Raw genomic sequence first — 20,696 nt, 5'->3', positions numbered from 1 at the left:
TGACTTTAAACTTGATAAGAAATAAATCTGGGATGTTTCTTATCATCTATATATATAAAAAAAAGGATCTGTGTTCCATTTTTATCATAATTATTTTTATTATTATTATTATTAAAATTATAAAAAAATAACAGAATAGCTTTGAATTTACTTATAATCACAGGAAAAAAGAGATAAACAACCAAACAAGACCTTAATATACTATAAATCCCAGGGAGATACAGTGTTGAATGAACAGGTTAAATACATAAATTCATATTAAACAGATGAAAAGTAGTGACATAAAGGCAGTCACTGAACTGGACAGAACAAGTTTCTGCTTTTTTGCATGAAAAAATTGTCTCAGGTAAAAACAGCATTAGATACATTTTCTACTATTTTTTTTAAAATAAATGTCCTTTGGAGTGGACAACTCCTGTTTTTTTTTTTTTTTTTTTGGGGGGGGGGGGGGGGGGGGGGGGGTCTGGCTATCTATCTGTCTGTCTGTCTGTCTATGTCTGTGTGTGTGTGTGTGTGTGTACATGTTACAAAAAGGGAAAATTTTATGTTTTGAAAATGTCATTATTTTTTTTTCTGTCTGATCTGTAATTAATCAGAATTAAACAGCTCAAATCCACTTAAAAACAACTGCACACGTTTATATTGTGTCATTTTATGATTTAAGGAGGATTCATTGAAGTATCTACGTAATACCAGCAGTAAACTGTGTTTCTATCTGTGTCTTTGCATTAACCTTGTCGTATCTGTGTGAGCATATTATGCACACTTTGGACTTCATGTTATAAAAGGTCTTATTATTTTTCACAGTTTGTATTAGATCTGAATTCAAAAGTTGTTCAGTTTTACATGATTTTTAAAATTCTGACCCAACGTCTAAAATCAGCACACTATAAACACTAGAAAATTATGACACAGACACCCTTCTACCAAGTAAGTAAAATAATTGACATATGCCAGGATGCAAAAATAAAAAATAAGTAATCATATTGTAATGTAATATAATGAAAAAAGTTTTTTTTGTGCTTTTTGCATAAAAATTAGGGTTTGTTTACATTTTAAGCATTTTTTTAAAGAATATATTTATTAAATTTTCATTTTATAAAACAAAACAAAACAGTTCAGCACCACAGTCCAAACAAAGGTAGATATTTACAGTGTGCATAGAGACAGATTCCAATCACATTCATATCTGTTTAATATAATAAGAGTCTATTTAAGAGCAGATGAAAGTCTGAGACAGAACTGAGGACACATTTCCTTCAGTATAGTCCAAGAAGGGTTTCCAAATGTGCCTGAATATGTCAATCTTAGAATGTGTCAGAAAGTCCAGTAGAATGTGCTCTAACATTAGCTTTGTCCATCCTGAAATAGTAGGGGTTTTATTAGAAGTCCAATGCAGTAATAAATTCTTTTGGGCACAAAAGGTTAAAATATTATATAATTTCTTATTATGTTTATTACTAATACACTTATTGGGTAAGCCAAGGAGAAGAGACAGAGGATCAAGATCAGTGTGGGTTTTGAGTACAAGCATTTTTCTTTCTGGTGCAAGATGATGAAGTACAAAAGAAAAAAGAAGTTAAAAACAAACTGTATGAAAAACATTCTGACAGTACTACAGCGCTGTGCAGATGGTGGTGGTTAAAGGATCTTTATGAGTGGGACACCAGAGGGATAATGACAACAGATTCACCCTTCCATTCAAAGTGCATTGGAACCCCGGTGCGTTGACCTGCTTCTGACCTTTAACCTTTGTCAACCGACAGACGGATCCCATCGAGTTCGCGGAGAACATCTGTGAGAACATGCAGTTGTTTCCCAAAGAGGACTTTCTGACCGGAGATCAGCTGATGTTTGAGTACGACCCGCAGGTGATGAGGAAAAATAAAAACCACATCTAAACCTGAGCATCACGTTCTGAATGGTTGTGTTTGGGTTGAACACTGTCAGAATATCAGGCCTGAGCTTCTTCTGCTTTCCTCATGTCGGCTCGTTAGAGTCGAATGAATCAGATGTGGAGTCTAGGGATGTAATGATTACTGGTATAATGATAAACCGTGGTAAAATTGCAGATGGTTAGTATTACCGTTTAAATTCTAATTATCATAATAACCATGTTTGATTACCGCACTTTTCCAAAGAAAACGCCTGTGTACAGATCTGCTTTTATGTCAAATATTTGAGTATAGTTTTAATTTATTACAATTTTAATTGTATATATCTAATACTTGGAACCAATATTCACTTTTAAAGTTGGTGAAAAGGTTCGTTAAGCATCTGTGTTATTTATGCAATAATTTTTTTTACATTTTCAAATTGGATTTTATTTTTTTGTATTTTCTGTCCTTTGTGTTTTTATAGTAGGTTAAAGTGAAAAAATCATAGACAGATGATATAAATGAAGTTGTGCTGAAAAAACAGATCCCAAACATGGGTATAGTAAACATTTGTTTCTATAGTATATAAAGGCCAAATTAAAAGGACTGAAAAACAGACAGAATAGACTCAGACCACTAAGGGTTAATATTGGAATGTTTCTGACACAGAAGGGACATTGGGACGATTATTACCTCCGCCAAGGAGGTTATGTTTTTGCCAGGGTTTGTTTGTTTGTCTGTCCGTTAGTGTGCAACATAACTCAAAAAGTTATGGACAGATTTGGATGAAATTTTCAGGGTTTGTTGGAAATGGGATAAGGAAGAAATGATTAATTTTTGGGGGTAATCGGGGGTGGGGGGGCCCACTGATCAGCCTTGGCGGAGGTCTGCGCTCTCCGAGTGCTTCTAGTTTTATTTTATGTTTTATTATTATTTTTTTTTTAATACAACTTAGTTAAATTCTTTCAGTGTGTGTATTAGTACTTTTTGAACATTTTGAGCACAATTTCAATAATACCATGATAATTATGATAACCGTGATAATTTTGGTCACAATAACTGATAGGAAATTTTCATATGGTTCCATCCCTAGTTGAGTCTGGATCTGTGTATTTTTTATTTGTATTTTTTGTGTGTGTCCAGGTGATCAGTGCTGCTCTGTCTCTGCTGACTCCTGATAAAGCCAACCTGCTGCTTCTGTCTCCTGAGAACGAAGGTCATTGTCCGCTCAGAGAGAAGTGGTTTGGGACCTGCTACAACATGGAGGGTACGACGCCTTCGGTTTACGGCGCGTGGGTCAGGTTTTCCAAGTGAACTGTTTGTGTATGACATTCAGCTCAGTGGAATGTGTGTTCAGTACACTTAACTACTGTACTTCCCGGGCTATAGGCCGCATCTGACTATAAGCCGCAGGTGTCCACGTTGTAACATGAGACATTTCCACAGACAGATGGTAAACAGAAAGATTATTTACGTGTTTATTTCCATCCCTTTACTGTTTTTTTCCAAACAGTGTCTGTAACGTCAGTCAAACGTCAGGAACAGGCTGGTTCACAAACCCACAACAGTCACTGATCTGTGTCTTCCTCTTCTTCTGCTCATTAAACCACTGCAGTCGTCTTCTTCAGGGTTCTTCAGTTGAACATCCTCAAAGGCTCCGTCACACTCCTTGTACGTCTCTCTTCCGTTGTTGCTCAATGGCACTTTGGTGCTGCAGCTCTATTTCCTTCTCAGACAGACACATCGATTGCTTTTAACTTCAAAGTTGCATCATATGCGTTTCTTGGTGTGTTTTCCATGATGAGGGTTTGTGCAAAATGACTGTTCAAAGCTCAGATTCAAACTTCTCCTCTTCATCCCCTCTTCCATCTGTCTGTCTCACTTTTGCGCTTCCTGCTAGAGCGCCCCCTGGAGGACGTTAGCCTGTAAAAATCTATACTCGAGCCGCATCGTTGTATAAGCCGCAGGGTTCAAAACGAGAAAAAAGTAGCAGCTTATAGTCTGGAAAGTACAGTATATTCACATCATCCCATCACAGAGCGCCACCTCCACCTGAACTGGCTGTTTCTGAATTCTCTGCTCAGGCTTAACCTTTGAATTTACTCTGAGCTTTAATGAACATCTGCAAGATCAGTAAAATAAATATGGGGAAAATACCTGATTTTCACTGAAAAATACACAGGATTATATTAATGTAAATCAGGGGTCTCAAACTCATTTTCTTTCAGGGGCCACATTCCAACAGATTTTATCTCAACTAGGCTGGACCAGTAAAATAATAGTATAATAACCTATAAATAATGATAACTCCAAATTTATGTCTGTGTTTTAATGCAAAAAAAACCCCATTAAATGATGAAAATACTTACTCTTATAAACTATCCAAACAAAAAAGATGTGAATAACCTGAAAAAACTGACATTTCTTCAGTAAAATCAGTGTAATGTTCTCAGTCTTCTTCCTCCACTTCTCATTAGTCCATGTGCATTCTGGATCAGATCTCCAAAGACACTAAACACTGAGGAACAGGAAGAAAAGAGTTCAAACTGGACTGAATTTAATACAGACATTTCAGGTTGGACACATTTGTTCAGGTTAGTCACATTTTATTGGTACAGGAGAGTTTGGAAATGTTAACATTTTCATAATTTAATGTTCTTTTATGCACTAAAACAAAGACAAACATTTGAAGTTGTCATTATTTGTAGACATATTGTAATATTATTTTCACATCAAACCGAGAAGAAAATATGGAGTCATTATTTTTTGTAGGTTATTATTATTATTATTATTATTATTATTATTTTACTTGAGATCATATTGAACGTGAACTAAAATGAGTTCGACAGCCTTGACTGTGGAATTTTTGCACTTTGCAAATTCATCCCACAGGCCAGATTGGAACCTTTGGCGGGCTGCATTTGGCCCCGGGACACATGTTTGACAGCCCTGATGTAAATGGTGATAAAGTACTTAGGAAAGGTTTAAGGCAGAGAAAAAAAATTATCTGAAAATCACCACAAAAATAGTTGTACAGGAGGTCTTAAAGGGTTTAAACTCCAATAGCTCTAACATTTAAAGAACAGCAGACATCACCTACAGAAGCTGTGATTTAATGTCAGTGTGTGACGTCTGAGCCTGAATGTCTTCACTTTAAACGTGTCCAGGCTGCATCATACAGACGTTCAGCACTGTAGATACAGTACATAGGCTCCAACATTCACTGGACAAAGTTACAGCCTCTCTTCAGGACCTAAAGACTGACCTGAGCCTCAAAATCATCCTGGGATCTTAGTGTGGTGTCAATATGATGGTATCCATGGCACTGACTGGAAGGGGGCGTGGCCGTCAGCAGCTCATTTGCATTTAAAGTGACAGGCACTGAAACGGACTAAACAGACACGATACAGTGAACGAGGTGACACTTGGCACATTCCTTTGGACATGAGTGAAAACTGGACAATAAAGTTCTAAATGCTAAATAAAGTAATCCATTCTGTCTGTGATGCGTTTGCTGTGTGTCTTCAGACGTCCCAGACGAGTGGGTCCAGCGCTGGGCCGGAGACTTCCAGCTGAACCCTGACCTCCACCTTCCAGCCCACAACCAATTCATCGGTCAGTCAAAGCCAAACGCATCCGAACCAGAACAGAAGCACCTGAACTGGCAGCAACGCTCTGCCTCAGACACCACCTCCTCCTCCTCCTCCTCCTCCTCCTCCCTCCTCCCCTTCCCTCCTCCTGCTTCTTCCTCCTCCTTTTTCCTTTCTCCTCCCTCTTCCTTCTCCTCCTCCCCTTCTCCTCCCCTTCCCTCCTCCTGCTTCTTCCTCCTCCTCCCTTCTCCTATTTCTTCCTCCTCCTCTCTCCTCTTCCTCCTCCTCCTTCCTTCTCCTTCCTCCTCCTTCTCCTCCCCCTCCTCCTTCCCCCTCCTCCTCTTCCCCTTCCTCCTCTTTCTCCTCCTCCTCCTCCTCCCTTTCTTCCTCCTCCCTTCTCCTTTCTCCTTCCTCCTCTCCCTTCCTTCTCCTCTCCCTTCCTTCTCCTCCCTCCTCCTCTTCCTCCTCCTCCTCCCTTCTCCTTTCTCCTCCCTCCTTCTCTCCCTTCCTTCTCCTCCTCCCTTCTCCTCCCTTCTCCTTCTCTCCTCCTTCCTTCTCCTCCTCCCTTCTCCTCCCTCTCCTCCCCCTCCTCCTTCCCCCTTCTCTTTCTCCTCCTCTTTCCTTCTCCTCCTTCTCCTCCTCATCCTCCTCCTTCCTCCTCCTCACCCTCCTTCTCCCTCCTCCTCCTCTTCCTCCTCCTCATCCTTCCTCCTCCTCCCTCCTCCTCCTCCCCCTTCCTCTTCCTCCTCCTTCCTCCTCCTCCTCCTCCTCCTCCCTCCCCTTCCTCCTCCCTCCTCCTCCTCTTTCCTCCTCCTCCTCCTCCCTCTCCTTCCTCCTCCCCCTTCTTCCTCTTCCTCCTCCTTCCTCCTCCCCCTTCCTCCTCCTTCCTCCTCCTCCTTCCTCCTCCCCCTTCTTCCTCTTCCTCCTCCTCCCTCCCCTTCCTCCTCCCTCCTCCTCCTCTTTCCTCCTCCTCCTCCTCCCTCTCCTTCCTCCTCCTCCTTCTTCCTCTTCCTCCTCCTTCTTCCTCCTCCCTCCTCCTCCTTCCTCCTCCCCCTTCTTCCTCCTCCTCCTCCTCCTTCTTCCTCCTCCTTCCTCCTCCTCCTCACACTCTGCTGTTTGTTTTTCTTGTGCTGCAGCGACTGATTTCACCCTGAAAACGTCCGACTGCCCGGACACAGAGTTCCCCGTCCGGATCATAACCAGTGACCGAGGCGCTCTGTGGTACAAGAAGGACAACAAGTTTAAAATCCCCAAAGGTCAGTTCAGATAGAACTGAACTATAATTTAATTATTGATTAAATTAAATGTCATTTAATCAATATTCTGCCTGTTACTAAATGTTTTGTGTCTTTGTAGATCTAATGTGTAATGCACATGTGTAAATGATAAACTGAGGTGTAATACTGTTAAAATTGCACTTATTTTTCTCAAGAAATTTCAGGTTGTTCATGATTGTTTATGTTATTCACTTTTTTTTAAAAGGATAGTTTGTAGATGTAAATATTTTCCATAATATAATTTTAGTTTTTTCACTCTAAAGCCTTAAGAAATGTTTGGAGTTGACATTATTTATATGTTATTATGGTTTTGTTGAACTGGTCCACTAGGCCAGTTTGACACCCCTGCTTTAGTAAAATTACATTATGAACATATCTATGAACTATCTTTAAAAAAAACGTGAACCTGAAATTTGTTAAGAAAAATTAGTTTAATTTTTCTCATTATGCCCAGTTTATCATTTCCACATGTGCATTAAAACGTACAGATCAGTGTGGATCTACAAATACACAAAACATTTAGTAACAACTACATTGTTAAAATTGAACTTCTCTTAAGACATTTCATGTTCATATTTGGTCAGGTTATATATTTTGTGAAAGGATAGTTTGTAAATGTACACATTTTCATGTCATTTTACTTTTTTACACAAAAACAAAGAGAAAAAAGTTTGAAGTTGTTATTTTGTTATTATTTTACAGGTCTGACCCACTTGAGATCAGATTAGTCTGACTGCGGAACCTGAACTAAAATAATTTTGACACCATTAACTAATATCTTCAGTGTAATTAATTTATATCTTCAGTGTAATTTTACATTTCATAAATTCATCCCATTGGGCCGGATCGGTCCCTTTGACGGGCTGCAGGCCGTATATTTGACACCCCTGGATTAAACAAACCTGAGACTGAAATAAGTTTGAAATGAAAGCATGAACTGAGGAGGGTTATTTGTTTTTCTGTCTTTCAGCCTACATTCGTTTCAACCTGATCTCCCCGATGATCCAGAAAAGTCCAGAGAAGTAAGAGGCGTCAGAATCCCCTTTACGCCGTTAGCTGTGGTTTATGCTGTCGGCGGCGTCTGCAGGTCAGGGTCGGAGGTGTTTATTTTTCTCTTCTGTTTCAGTTTGGTGCTGTTCGACCTGTTCGTCAACATCTTGGCTCACAATCTGGCGGAGCCGGCGTACGAGGCCGACGTGGCTCAGCTGGAGTATAAACTGGTGGCCGGAGAGCACGGGCTGGTGATCCGGCTCAAGGGGTTCAACCACAAACTGCCGGTGAGGAGACGCGGAGCCCCGCCCACAGTCACACCTACAGGCCGATCCATGTCATTTCAGGGCAGCTCACCCAGAATTCAGAATGTTTCAGTTCAATCCTGAAATTATCTCCAAAAAATTCATATGAAAACTTGTGCTAACTTGATTGGATCGTATGAAATCCAAAACCTCTTATCTGTGATTTTAATTTTTACTCTGCCTCCCCCCAAAGGGGAGGCAAGGGGTGTTGTTTTTGGTTCAGTTTGTTTGTTTGTTTGTTTGTTTAACTCTTTAACAGCAAAGCTGTTGGTTGAATTCATACCTAATTGGGTTTATAGATTACCAGTGACCCACAATAGATGTGATTACATTTTGGGAAAAGTAGGTCAAAGTTCACATTTTCTATGACAGCTCACATGTGCTCACAGCTCTTCTGTGTGTCTGTGTTCATATTAAATCAGTCTCAGTGAATCCAAAGGAACTCTGTGTTGGTAAATGACAGTTGTTCAAATGGACAGGATTTCAGTTCTGTTCAACATGTTGATGCTCATATGAACTATGTTTTCAGCTCCAAAATGTCCAATTTCAGCACAATTAATGCTATATTTTCATGTCACAAATGGACAAGTTCTATTTGAACTGAACTGAGCTGAAAAACAAATCTTCTCTTCTTTTGGATTCCCCAGTTTTTCTTCCCAGATTCTCTCCTCCATATCACATGTTTTATTTGTACAGGTTCAATCTGGAGTATGGTGCTGATCCATCCTGCTTCTGTTCCACCAATACATACATGAAGAATGGCACACAGCACTGTTTACATCAACACTTTTACAATAAGAAGCATTTTTAGACACAAAGAACAATTCTGGATTGTTCTTTCCTCTTTAGTCTGATGCTAAACTATCCAATAAATAATAGTGCTCCTAGTTTTTGCACAGGGATCATTAGTGTAAACGCTGACATGGCTGCAGAGCATCAGTATGATGGGATCCACAACAACCATGTCACATCCGTCCACTGACACATTTAGTGTTTTTGTGTCAGCTGGGATTGTTTTAGATCCACAATACCAACATTTATGAAGAAGAGCACAATTAGCAATAGGAAGTCTAGAAGTTTATTCCTAATAAAGTACTGGGACTGACCAGAGCATCATGGGTAATGTCACGTCCGTCCACCAGCAACAGTTTTCACATCCACGTGCTATTCCAAATCCAATATTTATGAAAATAGAGCTTCTACTGTCAGAGAATATCAGTAGTCTGTGCACAAATGGATTAGCATTATTTACACACACTTCTAGGACTGTAGGACAACTGTTTTTTTTGTTTTTTTTGACAAAAATGGACACTCATTTGACCCCCTAAGGAAATTTTAGTCGATGAATTTTTAAAACCTTTTTTTTTTCCATTTACTTGTAACGGCTGAAATTTGTCGATGCTGACATCCGCTCACACATAGACATGATGACGTCAGCTGGATCGATGCCATAATAAGATACAATCCGTGCAAGGGGCAGGGTTTGTTGTGCCTGGAACCACTTGTTTTAATCTATTTTTTAGTTTGACTCATCTTGTGTTCCAAGAATCTAATATCTAATCATAAAATGATCTTGTTTTAAGAATCATTTACCAGAGCAAATTACATCAAATTATGAAGATTATCTTTAGAATATTTATTCTTTTTCTTACAAAGTAAATTTGGAACTTGTGTTAAATGCAGCACATGTATTCCTGTTTGTCCGATTATAAAACACTTTTATAAGTGTTTTTTTTTTATTCATAGAAAAGTAAGAATGGAGGCTTAACTAATTCTGTATTGAAATAGGTGATGTTTGTTCTAATTGCTATAACTGTTTATATTTGTTATAAATATTGTTGCCAGCTATTTACACAGTCAGCTAATCAGTTTGTCTTTAAAAAAAAAAAAAAAAAACGTCAAAATTGTATGATTATAGATTTCTAGCTTTCCATGATCGTCTGTTTCTTTCCTCCTTTATGATGCTGAACTGAATGTTTTCAGGCTGACTTTTATGAATGACCTGTTAAAGGATTAAGGGACATTTTCACCACTATTCTGACATTTTATACATCAAACATCTGATCATCTGCAGATTAATCAGCAGTAAAAAGAATCATTAGCTTCAACCCTGGACACGTTCTGGACCTGATCGTCCCAGTGGAGATGAAGATTCATCTGATTAAAAACCACAGTGGTCAGTCAGAGCTTTAGGACATGACGGAGATGGTTCAAAACACATCTATAATCAGGAATATTAAAGAAGCGAAGGGCGGAGCGATGCAGCACAGGAACAGATTTTATGATGTCAGTGTTTGCACCTGTTTTTCCGTCGTTCATCCGTTTGTTCGGCGTCTTGTTGCAGCTGCTGTTGAAGCTGATCGTGGACCACCTGGCGGAGTTCAGCGCCGAGCCGGCCGTCTTCGCCATGTTCTCTGAGCAGCTGAAGAAAACCTACTTCAACATCCTCATCAAACCGGAGAGACTCGGCAAGTAGGTGACCTGTACGGCGTCCAGTTTCATTGTGAAACCGCAGAACAGGCCCATTCTGGTTCAGGTTCCACATACAGACCAGTACGATCTCAGCTGGGTCAGACCAGTAAAGTCATAACCGAAAAATAAAAATCCAAATTTTCCCTCTTTGTTATAGTGTGAAAGTTAAATTACTTGATAAAACCACGAAATTCCTTTATAAAAACACGAATAACCTGAAATATCTTTTTAAAAAATAAGTGCAATTTCAACAGTTATCATGTCTCAGTTTCTTATTAACACAGTTTACAGATCACAGTGAATCTACAAATGCACAAAACATTTAATAACAGGCACAATATTGTTAAAATTGCACTTAATTTTCTTAAGAAATGTCAGGTTTCTCATATTTGTCCAAATTATTCAGACAGGATGGTTTGTAAATGTAAATATTTTCAGATTGTAATTTTACTTTTTCCACGTTAAACCAAGGAGAACATTTGGAGTTGTCATTATTTAGAGGTTATGATTTGATATCAAACTGAGTTGTTTATGGCCCCTAATCACCCTCGATTGGTAATATTGTCAGTGTAATTATTGCACTTTGCAAATTCCTCTCAGGGGCCGGATTGGACCATTTGATGGGCCAGTTTTGGCCCACGGGCCTTATGTTTGACATCCCTGTCATAGACCGTCTAGAATCAGCAGACAGAGGATCTGTATGACCATCCATCGGTTTCTGAGCTGCTCTTTTAAAACCACTTGTTTTTGTTTTGATCGTCACCGTGTTGGCTTTTCGGAGATGAAAGTAACCATATTTGGGCAAACAGGGCGGAGCTACAGGAGCTCAACGGGTCAAGGGTGAGCTAATGCTAACTTACTCAGTCCGTTTACATGACCATAAAAATCTGATAACTGGGAGTAATCTGATAATTGCTGTAATCAGATGCGACGCGTTTACATTCACTTCAGAAATGTGATAATGGAAAAACCCTGGTTTACGTGTTCCAGTCCATTTCTTGATTTCTTTCGGAGTCCTGGAAAAAAAAAACTATTCTTAGTATTATTATTTTTTTTTTTTTTTAGAAAAGTTCAGTGTAGTTCAGCATCTAGTGGCCATCAGTGGTATTACAACTTTTTTTTTTTTACACAAAACAGGAAGTGTATTAATCAAAACAAGTGTTGTTTCTGTGCAGAGACGTGCGCCTGCTGATCCTGGAACACTGCCGCTGGTCCGTCATCCAGAAGTATCAGGCTCTGATGAAGGGACTGACCGTCGACGACCTCATGACCTTCGCCACCCAGCTGAAGGCGGAGCTTTACGTCGAAGGTCTGGTGCAGGGTAACTTCACCAGCACGGTAAGACGCAGTGAACGCCGCCTTAAAATGAGTCAGACAGAGAAAAATGTTTCTATAAAGATATGGCATTTTTATCAAAGGTGAAAAAAAAAAAAAAAGATGCATTCCACAGCTTTTTTAACCCTCTGGTTTCCCGCCCATAGACGTCCTTCTAATCACCAAAAGTGTGTAATCTGTGCAGTACCGCAGTGATGTCAAAGGTTTTTCATACGTTGTTTTTTTTTTTTTTTCATCAAATAATATGGTTGACCTTTAATTTGCAGTTTCTTTCTTCACACTCATGTGCACCTGTGATTTGCATGGTTAATTTTTGAAAAGTACGGCCAAAAAAATGGTGCTAATTATCACTATATTGTTCTGTTACCTTGTCACGGCCTAATTTTGGCTAAATCGATCTATTTTTCAAAAAAATGAAGTGAGTCATCTATTAACTCTAGAGGGTCCCTGGACACGTCGGCACTTCCTGATGACATTCACAGTTTAGGATGAGGTGGCAGCAGACGGCGCTTCGCTGAAACTGTTTCAGTTTGTGTGTAAAATGCGTTTGTCAAACTAATACTGTGAAGTCAGTGGTGTTAAAGCACATGGAAAACCAAAGTTATGTTAAAAACAGAATTTTTCGGCGGTAGTGTCATTATGTTTGGTGCAGGTAGAGACGGTACAAACAGGCTTCTAAGGGAATTTCTTGCGAACACGGAAGTGCATAAAACGCTGATGTGTTTTTCTAATTTGCTGTTCATCTCTTTTATTGCGTTGTTTTCTGTGTTTCAGTGTCTCTGCTTGCGTCTTGTTTATTTCAGTTGTACTCTGCTGTTGTGCCCTTCTGCTTTGTCTGTCTAAGCACTTTGGAAACTCAGTTTTTAAAGGTGCGATATTGATGAAGTTATTATTATGAGGTGGATGAGTTAATTTAATGTCTCATTGTGTCTTCAACAGGAATCCAAAGAGTTTCTGCAGGACTTCACACAGTGAGTACCTGCTGCTTTATTTACTCAAACAGAAGGTTTTTTTTCATGAGATTACACTTTATACTCGACTAAATAACGCAGTGGTTTCCAACCTTTTTCGGCTCCTGACCCCATTTTAACATCACAAATGTCTGGCAACTCCAGACATTCAAAACAGAGACTTATTTTTTGCTAAAATGAATTTGTTTTTGATCACGTAGTAGTTTGCTCTACTATTTAGTCTCTATAATGTCTATTATTGTGGACAGAGGCAGTAAATCCAGGTGTAGATTACTGCACAAAGGCTCAGGATCTGTCCAGTCAGTCCAGCTGGGATTTACAAGGAGGACAATTAATACTGAACAAACAAGAACTGAAACTATGAATTCTGAAAGAGCTGCAGCATCTGAAACTGACCACAGTGAACATTAGACACAGAAACAGAACCACAGTGCTGCAGTTTGTCCACAGTTTCTTTTATTCTTTATGGTTGTCTCTGTCAACTCGCCATATATTTTTTATTAGTAAGTTTATTTTTTATTTTTATCAATTACTAGAAATTCCAGGTGACCCCATGTGGGGTCCCGACCCCAAGGTTGAAAAACACTAAAATCGTGGATTCTGAAAAATTGCCCTGATGACTAAATAACTAAAATGAACCAGTGTTTTTATCACTCACATTATGTAACGTACATTAAATTTTAATTTTATGAGTTGATTGATCATATCCGTGCAGCTTTCATTTTTTTGTACATATATTTTTATTCGTCCGTCCTCTGTCGTTATGTTTATTACAGGAAGCTGCAGTTCCAGCCGCTGACAGCAGAGGTCCCCGTTTTGTTCCGGGTGGTGGAGCTGCCTCAGAAACCTCATCTGTGTAAAGTCAAGTCTCTGAACAAAGGAGACGCCAACTCTGAGGTCACCGTCTACTACCAGGTACAGAATGACCTTTGACCTTTACCCTCCAGCTGCAGCATCTGTTTCAGTCGCTTTATTTACAACATCTGTTCACACCAGCAGATGTAGCTGGTATACTTAGAACTTTAAGAGACGCCGATTTCATTTTCTGTCTTTTTTCCAAACTTGTGTGTTTCAGTCAGGGCTGAAGAACCTCAGAGAACATGCACTGATGGAGCTGATGGTGGTGAGTGTCCGCACCATGGCCTCGTTAAGCTGTGAGGTCACTTCCTGTGTCCCTGTCCGCTTTCGTTTTCAAGAACAAAACCAGTCCAGTTGAGCTTCAGAAACAACTCAGGACGAACGATGACCTGAACAAATGAGAACAGATAGATGTCAATAAAATAAAAATGAAAAAAAATAAAAAAAATTCGGGAAAAAAAAATTAAATTAAATAAGGGACAAACATTGGAGTAAAGCTGAAAAATGAACAAAATGGGTACAAAAATGAACAGAAATAAACATAAACAAGCAGCACAATGAAGAAAAAGAACAAAATAAACAAAATGAACAGAAATGGACAAAATAATGGAAAGAAATGTCATAAAGACGATGATAGATGGATAATTAAAAATAAATAAAGAATAAAAAAAATAACGTGGATATCCCAACTTACCAATCCACGCTCCATGCATCATTGTTATGACTAATATCTATATTCAGAAGCTTACTGGCAGTGACTGGGGATTATTTTTCATTTTTGTTTGTTTTGTATTTTATTTTTCTTTAGTATTACTCTTCTTTGTCTTAATGTGCTAAGATGTTGACATGCATCTATTCATACATCGTGTCTGTAACAACTGAACACCTGTGCACTTTGTTCTGGAAAACAAATTAAAAAAAGATTTGAATTTAAAAAAGAAATAATAATAATAATAATTACATGGACAAAAATAGAGAAATGTAAGCATCTAAACGAGTAAAGATAAAAAGAGGTGCAAAATTAATTAAAAAAACTGAACAAAATAGGCAAGAAAATGAACAAAAACAAACACAAGTAGCACAATGAAGAAAAATAACAATACTGAGTATTATATGAGCATTATGACACAATAATAATAGAGCACAACAACAAACACTAAACATAATAAATTAAAAGTATAAAAAAAAGATCTAGTAAAAAAACCTGGATAATTAACTGTAATGTGTCAAAATAAAACAGTCATGTGCAAAGTGAACTATAATGTTTCATGTGAGAAGGTGATGATGATATTTAAGTGCAAATAGTCACAGAAAAAATTCTTAGACCATCCAAAGTCCTCAAAAACAGTGGTTATCCAATCCAGCCCTAACTCCTGTGTGTGTCATGTGACTAAAACAGACAGAACAGAAAACATGGAATGAATCAAAGCACTGTTTTTGTCAGAACAATGACACAGATACTGATGGAAGAACTGAAGGGATTTGGGTTTTTATCCAGAAAACATGTTCAATGGATAGATATCAGCTGTGAAATTCAACTACTATGAGCTGTTTTAATTGTTCTCATTATATTTGTCCAAACAAATGGACCTTTAGTTGGACCAGGCATTAAAATGAACAAGAAACTGAAGAAAACAAGGGTGGGCTAATCATTTTTCTGCGACTGTAGGTTTGTGAGCCGAGTTAAGCATCCTGTAGACAAGAACCCGTTCAACAGCAGGTGTGTGGTTATTAAAGGCTTCTGTACCTGTGGTTAGAACCAGTGATCTGACACACACACGGACTAGAATCCTGTGGAATATACAAATATACACTTCACTCTGTGGGCGTGTGTTTGTGTTCTGATGTGTCTGGGGATATTCTACAAAGAGAAAGACAAACACTGAGAGGTATAAGAGAGCTCTGAGACGCCACAAACAAACAAACAAACAATAAATGCATACATACATACATACATACATAACATTAAAAAGTTCCACTATGTAATTACCCAAACACTTTGCACACAGCACACATTAACCAGAGTCAAGCTGTTCTGCATAAGAAATAAAAGGATGCGTGTCTCGAGATAGTCTGTAAAAACAAAACCAAAAAAAAACTTTAGGTGGTTGTGTAAATACATGTTTGCAAAAGTACCAATAAAAAAGTGTTTGTTTTACAGATGCACATGGAGGAGCCCTGCTTCGACTTCCTCAGGACTAAAGAGACACTCGGGTCAGTCGATTTCATCTGTTTTATTATTATTATTATGTTTTTCTGTTCCATGTTTCTGGCCTTATTAGTAGAATCAGGGTGTTTGCTCTTTATTCAGATATTCCAGACTTATTCAAAACTGCTCTTTTCCCCCATCCAGACTTTGACTTTTTGTACTTTTATACTTGCGTGCCTCCTCCTGTACCTGTTGTGTGCAGTACAATACTTAACTGGAATAAATGTAGGAATGAATGGATGTATAATTCGCAGTATATTACGTTTTACTGACAAACGTTTTCAAAACCTATGAAAATCACAAAAGTTCCGAGGATTGGATAGAGGTCATACATGACATCTATAGGACGGAGAAGTGAACTGTCTGTCAGACTCCAATCAGACAAATTCACCAGTTATCGTAAAAACTGGATTGATTTTATAACACCGTTAAGAGCTGGTTTTACTGATAAGAGTAACGTGCGTACAGACCCATGTAAAGCCTTAGTTCGTGCTGCACACTTTAAAGGTTCGGTGTTAATCTTATACAGGAGAAAAGAGTTTATGAAAGGAAAGAATGGAATGGGAAATATACTTATTTCCCTTAAACTTTCCCTTAAAAACTCTCTTAAATTTTCCAGTTACTGTGAATATTTTTACTATTTCAGTCAATGCTCCCCTGGGAGTATATATTTGTTTTGTGTTTGGTTTTCTTTACATATATAAAAGTTAAATACAGGATGTAAAACGCTGATTGTTAAAAATAAGAAAATAATTACAAAAAAAAGAAAATCACAAAAGTGCATGAATAGAGAGAGCACCTCCTGCCCTAGTACTTTCAAACATTCCATTTTAAATGTATTATTCTGTTGTTTTACTTGGTATTTTTATTTCAGTTTTAATTGTACAGCTGTTTTTACGTCTTCTTAATCTATTCTTGTATTTTAGTTGACCATTTTACTTTTTTATGCTTCTGTACGACACTGTTTTTAATTGTACAGCTGTTTTATGTCTAATCTGTTCTTGTATTTTTATTTATTTATTATCAGTATTTTTTTAAAAATTTTGGTTTTCCCCTGTGAGACGCTTTGTTAAAAAGCGTCTGCCAAATGCATAAATGTAATGTAAACGTAATATCACACCAACACGTTTAAATCAGATCCAGTTTTTATAGACTTTCTGCATGTCGTTCTTATCTTACGAGCTTACGTACCTTTGAGCAAACTGGAAAATTCAACTATGAGACAAACTTTTTCCATACTTTGGCACAGAATTCCAGACTTTTTAGACTTTCCAAACCTGCACAAACAGTCTGTAGGATGTAATGTAATACTGAAGTGAAGCCAGAGGGGGGCGCTCACAGTCTGCTGTCTTTGACCTCTGACCTCCAGGTATCAGGTGTACCCCACCTGCAGGAACACCTCAGGGGTGCTGGGATTCTCCGTCACCGTGGAAACGCAGGCCACAAAGTTCAGGTGAGGTTCGGTCTGTGGTGCGGGCTGTCGTACCGCCCACATTAACACAGTAACGGGTGGAACAACGTAGGGGCGGGGTCACGGGCGTCACAGATGGACCGCCCACTACTTTTTGATTGATAACTTTTGAACCAGATAAGTTGAAGACAAATACGACACATAACTGTAAAGGTCGAAATGCCACCTTAAACAGACTCAAAGGGCAACATTTAGTTTCAAATATTTTTAAATGAAAAATACCCAAAATGACTGTGTCACCGATGGACCAAAAGTTAACGTCTATTTTTTGCAAGAATTACAAAGATCTGTCAGTTCCTCTGACATTTTCATCCTCAAATGTATTCAGTGTCTACCGTCAACCCTGTATTTTACAACTGAAAAAGTGGTTATAGAGGAAAAAATATTTGATCAAACCTAAATAGAGTTTAGACAAATGGCACAGATGAACAAAAGTAAATATCAAATTAAACATTTTTTATTTCAATTATCAATATCACATGCTTTTTTTTTTTTTTTTTTTTTTTTTTACAATATTTCCAACACAAACTCAAGGATAAAACAGCTGACGACGACGCGTCACAGGAACGAGTGACCATCATTTTTCCATCTGACAAAAAAAGAAAAGGAAATCAGTATCCCATAATGCAATGCACTTTTGACCACAACAGACAGTGCAGCTGGTAGACAGTAGTATTACACAGAGGTCAGTTTGGTCAATGGAAGCTGTAACCATGGTAACCGGACATAGATGTTTTCAGGCGTTGCCTCCAAACTCAAAAGTCTACTGTTAATTTAGTAAAATAGAGACTGATCTTATGAAATCGTGTTGTATTTCACGTCAGTTCCTGTGGCATTGGCGTGCTATACGTACACATTTTCAACCTTTCACGTGTTCTTCATCACCATTTGATCACATGTCAATTTACACCAGATCTGTGGTTTACATTAGGGCTGTGTATCGGCAAGAATCTGGCGATACGATATATCACGATACTGTTAAAAAGGCAATTTTTTTTTCTTTTTTTTAAAAAAACGATTATTTCCTAGAAGAATTTAATTCCAGCAGAAATCTGCACAAATACATTTTTATTTGATCAGAACAGGATCTAATGTTCTATCACCAAATGTTCCAACTGTGTTCAAACTGAAATTCTGTTTTCCAGACATTCCAGTTTCAGATCCTGTTCAAATGTTCAGATTCTGTTTGTTCACAACGAACATCAGAACAGGATTTGAGTTCAATCCCAACAAAGGAACCAACATTATTGAATAAAAGAGTGTGAAGTAAGAATAAATAAAATAGAAACAAAAAAGAAAAACATGAATGAACCTCTGGCATATCTGCATTTGAATAAATACCTAAAAATATCCATACAGTACTTTTTAATATGGATACAGTATTGTGAAATGAAATATTGCAGAACTTACACCCCTAACATTTAAGTGAGTCACGATACCACATTGTAAACGGTGAACGGGTATAAACGGTGTGGGTCGTTTTTCCTTTGGGCTTTTGGACGGAGCCTCAGCAGCTTCGTAAACCTTCCTGTTTTCGTTTTTTTTCCAACAGCTCCGAGTTTGTGGAGGCCAAGATCGAGGAGTTCCTGGTCAGTTTTGGCGAGCGTCTGTCCGGCCTGAGCGAGGACGCCTTCAAGACTCAGGTGACGGCGCTCATCAAACTGAAGGAGTGCGAAGACGCTCACCTGGGGGAGGAGGTCGACCGCAACTGGTTCGAGGTCGTGACGCAGCAGTACGTCTTCGACCGGCTCAACAAGGAGGTGAGGAACCAGCGGTCTGGAAAAAGAACCAGCACCGTTAAGGACTTAGAGTTCAGATGGTTTTACACAGACTGAAGGTTGTGTTTTGGAAATAACGGGTGGGTTTGACCGTCTCTGATAAACAGAACATTCAGCGGTCGGAGTTTCAGTGACTAATTCAACCACTTTAAATCCAAGTGAACCCATAAAGACCCAAACATCCACTGATCCACCACACTGAAGACCTGCTGAACTCATGTTAGTTCAGTTCCACATTCAGCCTAATCTGATCTAACGTGGGCCGGACCAGGACAATAATATAAATAATAGGATAAGAACTGAGAAATAATGACAACTCCAGTGTTTTCTCTGTTTTTGAGTAAAAAAAAAAAAAAGTCCAATTCTGTAATGAAAGTGTTTACATGTACAAGCTGTACTTGAACAGAACATGAACAAATATGAACAACCTCAACATTCTACAGAACGGTCAGTGCAATGTTACCAATATCCTGCCACAGTTTATCATTTACACATGCATGTTCTAACTCACAGATCACAGTGGATCCACAAACACACAAAACATGTAATAACAGACAGAATATTATTCAGATTCCACATCCTTCTCTAAAGACATTTCAGTTTGTTCATATTTGCTGTGGTTCACAGTTTTGGTAAAACGGCTAGTCTAAATGTAAACATTTTGTGTAATTTGGCTTTTTTTTTTTTTTTTTTTACACTAAATCAAAAGAGGAAAATGAGTGTTTTTCATTATTTATAGGTTCTTATCATAGTATTTTACTGGTCTGACCCACTGTAGACTTAAAATGACTTTAACATCATTGATTGTTCATATCTTCAGTATAATTTTTGCATTTCACACATTGATCCCAGGGGCCAGACTGGACCCTTCAGCGGGCCAGGTTTGGCCCCCGGGCCGCATGTTTGACACCTGTGCACTAATTTATCAGTACATGTAGAGGACCTGAGGTAGTTGGATCAGTGACAGTGGATGGAGACATTTGGTTTATGTTCAGTTCATGATATATTTTGCTGGAAAAGTCACTTTTTCCTGATGTTTTTTCTAATTTCATCTAATAAGGTTTGAATTTACTCTGAGCTTTTATGAACATCTACAGGAATTAAATGTAGGAAAATACTTGATTTACACTGAAAAATGCAGAAGATAATGTTTTAATAAATGGTGATGAATCACTGAGGAAAGGTTAAATGTAAATGAAATTGACGACAGAATTACTTTCTTTGTGTTCCTTTTAAATTTAAGGCTGAGATAATATATACTTAATATTCTCTAGTGGGAAAGTGATTGTTTTGAAGTGATCGTGGGTCCTGGTCTGTGGACCTGGTTCTGGCCTTTGGTTCTGATCTGTAGGCCTGGTCCTGATCCTCTGTGGTTTCTCCTCCAGATCGAGGCTCTGAAACTCTTCTCTCAGGCTGAACTGGTTTCCTGGTTCCTGGAACACAGAAACAGCAGCAGAAAACTCAGCGTCCACGTAAGTAAAAGAAACTAAGCCGACCAAAACCAAACACACATTCATACAGTTACACAAAAGAAGACTGACTGCAGGGTTAGTGGTAGCTCAC

At 38.4% G+C, this 20,696-nt stretch overlaps 1 protein-coding gene and 1 long non-coding RNA gene across 3 annotated transcripts in view; one reads left to right on the top strand and one right to left on the bottom strand.

Moving 5' to 3' along the window:
* Positions 1 to 20,696, top strand: part of LOC115418199 (nardilysin-like) — a 45,453-nt gene that overhangs the window by 20,688 nt on the left and 4,069 nt on the right. For both annotated transcript variants that reach the window (XM_030132593.1, XM_030132592.1), the window contains exons 16-30: positions 1,767 to 1,871; positions 3,021 to 3,144; positions 5,406 to 5,492; positions 6,604 to 6,723; positions 7,715 to 7,766; positions 7,871 to 8,021; positions 10,384 to 10,511; positions 11,687 to 11,849; positions 12,786 to 12,817; positions 13,594 to 13,732; positions 13,893 to 13,940; positions 15,837 to 15,889; positions 17,254 to 17,337; positions 18,908 to 19,115; positions 20,519 to 20,605. In XM_030132593.1, the coding sequence (XP_029988453.1) occupies positions 1,767 to 1,871; positions 3,021 to 3,144; positions 5,406 to 5,492; positions 6,604 to 6,723; positions 7,715 to 7,766; positions 7,871 to 8,021; positions 10,384 to 10,511; positions 11,687 to 11,849; positions 12,786 to 12,817; positions 13,594 to 13,732; positions 13,893 to 13,940; positions 15,837 to 15,889; positions 17,254 to 17,337; positions 18,908 to 19,115; positions 20,519 to 20,605 (1,581 nt within the window). The remainder of the gene's footprint in view (positions 1 to 1,766; positions 1,872 to 3,020; positions 3,145 to 5,405; positions 5,493 to 6,603; positions 6,724 to 7,714; positions 7,767 to 7,870; positions 8,022 to 10,383; positions 10,512 to 11,686; positions 11,850 to 12,785; positions 12,818 to 13,593; positions 13,733 to 13,892; positions 13,941 to 15,836; positions 15,890 to 17,253; positions 17,338 to 18,907; positions 19,116 to 20,518; positions 20,606 to 20,696) is intronic.
* LOC115418200 (uncharacterized) lies at positions 179 to 11,510 on the bottom strand. Its single transcript, XR_003935271.1, has 3 exons — positions 11,368 to 11,510; positions 1,604 to 1,606; positions 179 to 192 (listed from the first exon to the last, which is right to left on the bottom strand). It is a non-coding gene; the product is annotated as an uncharacterized LOC115418200 (long non-coding RNA).

This window comes from Sphaeramia orbicularis, chromosome 4 (genome assembly GCF_902148855.1).
Source record: "Sphaeramia orbicularis chromosome 4, fSphaOr1.1, whole genome shotgun sequence".
NCBI lineage: Eukaryota > Metazoa > Chordata > Actinopteri > Kurtiformes > Apogonidae > Sphaeramia > Sphaeramia orbicularis.
The sequence above is the reverse complement of the archived record's forward strand: the minus strand, read 5'-3'. Positions and strand labels throughout refer to the sequence as shown.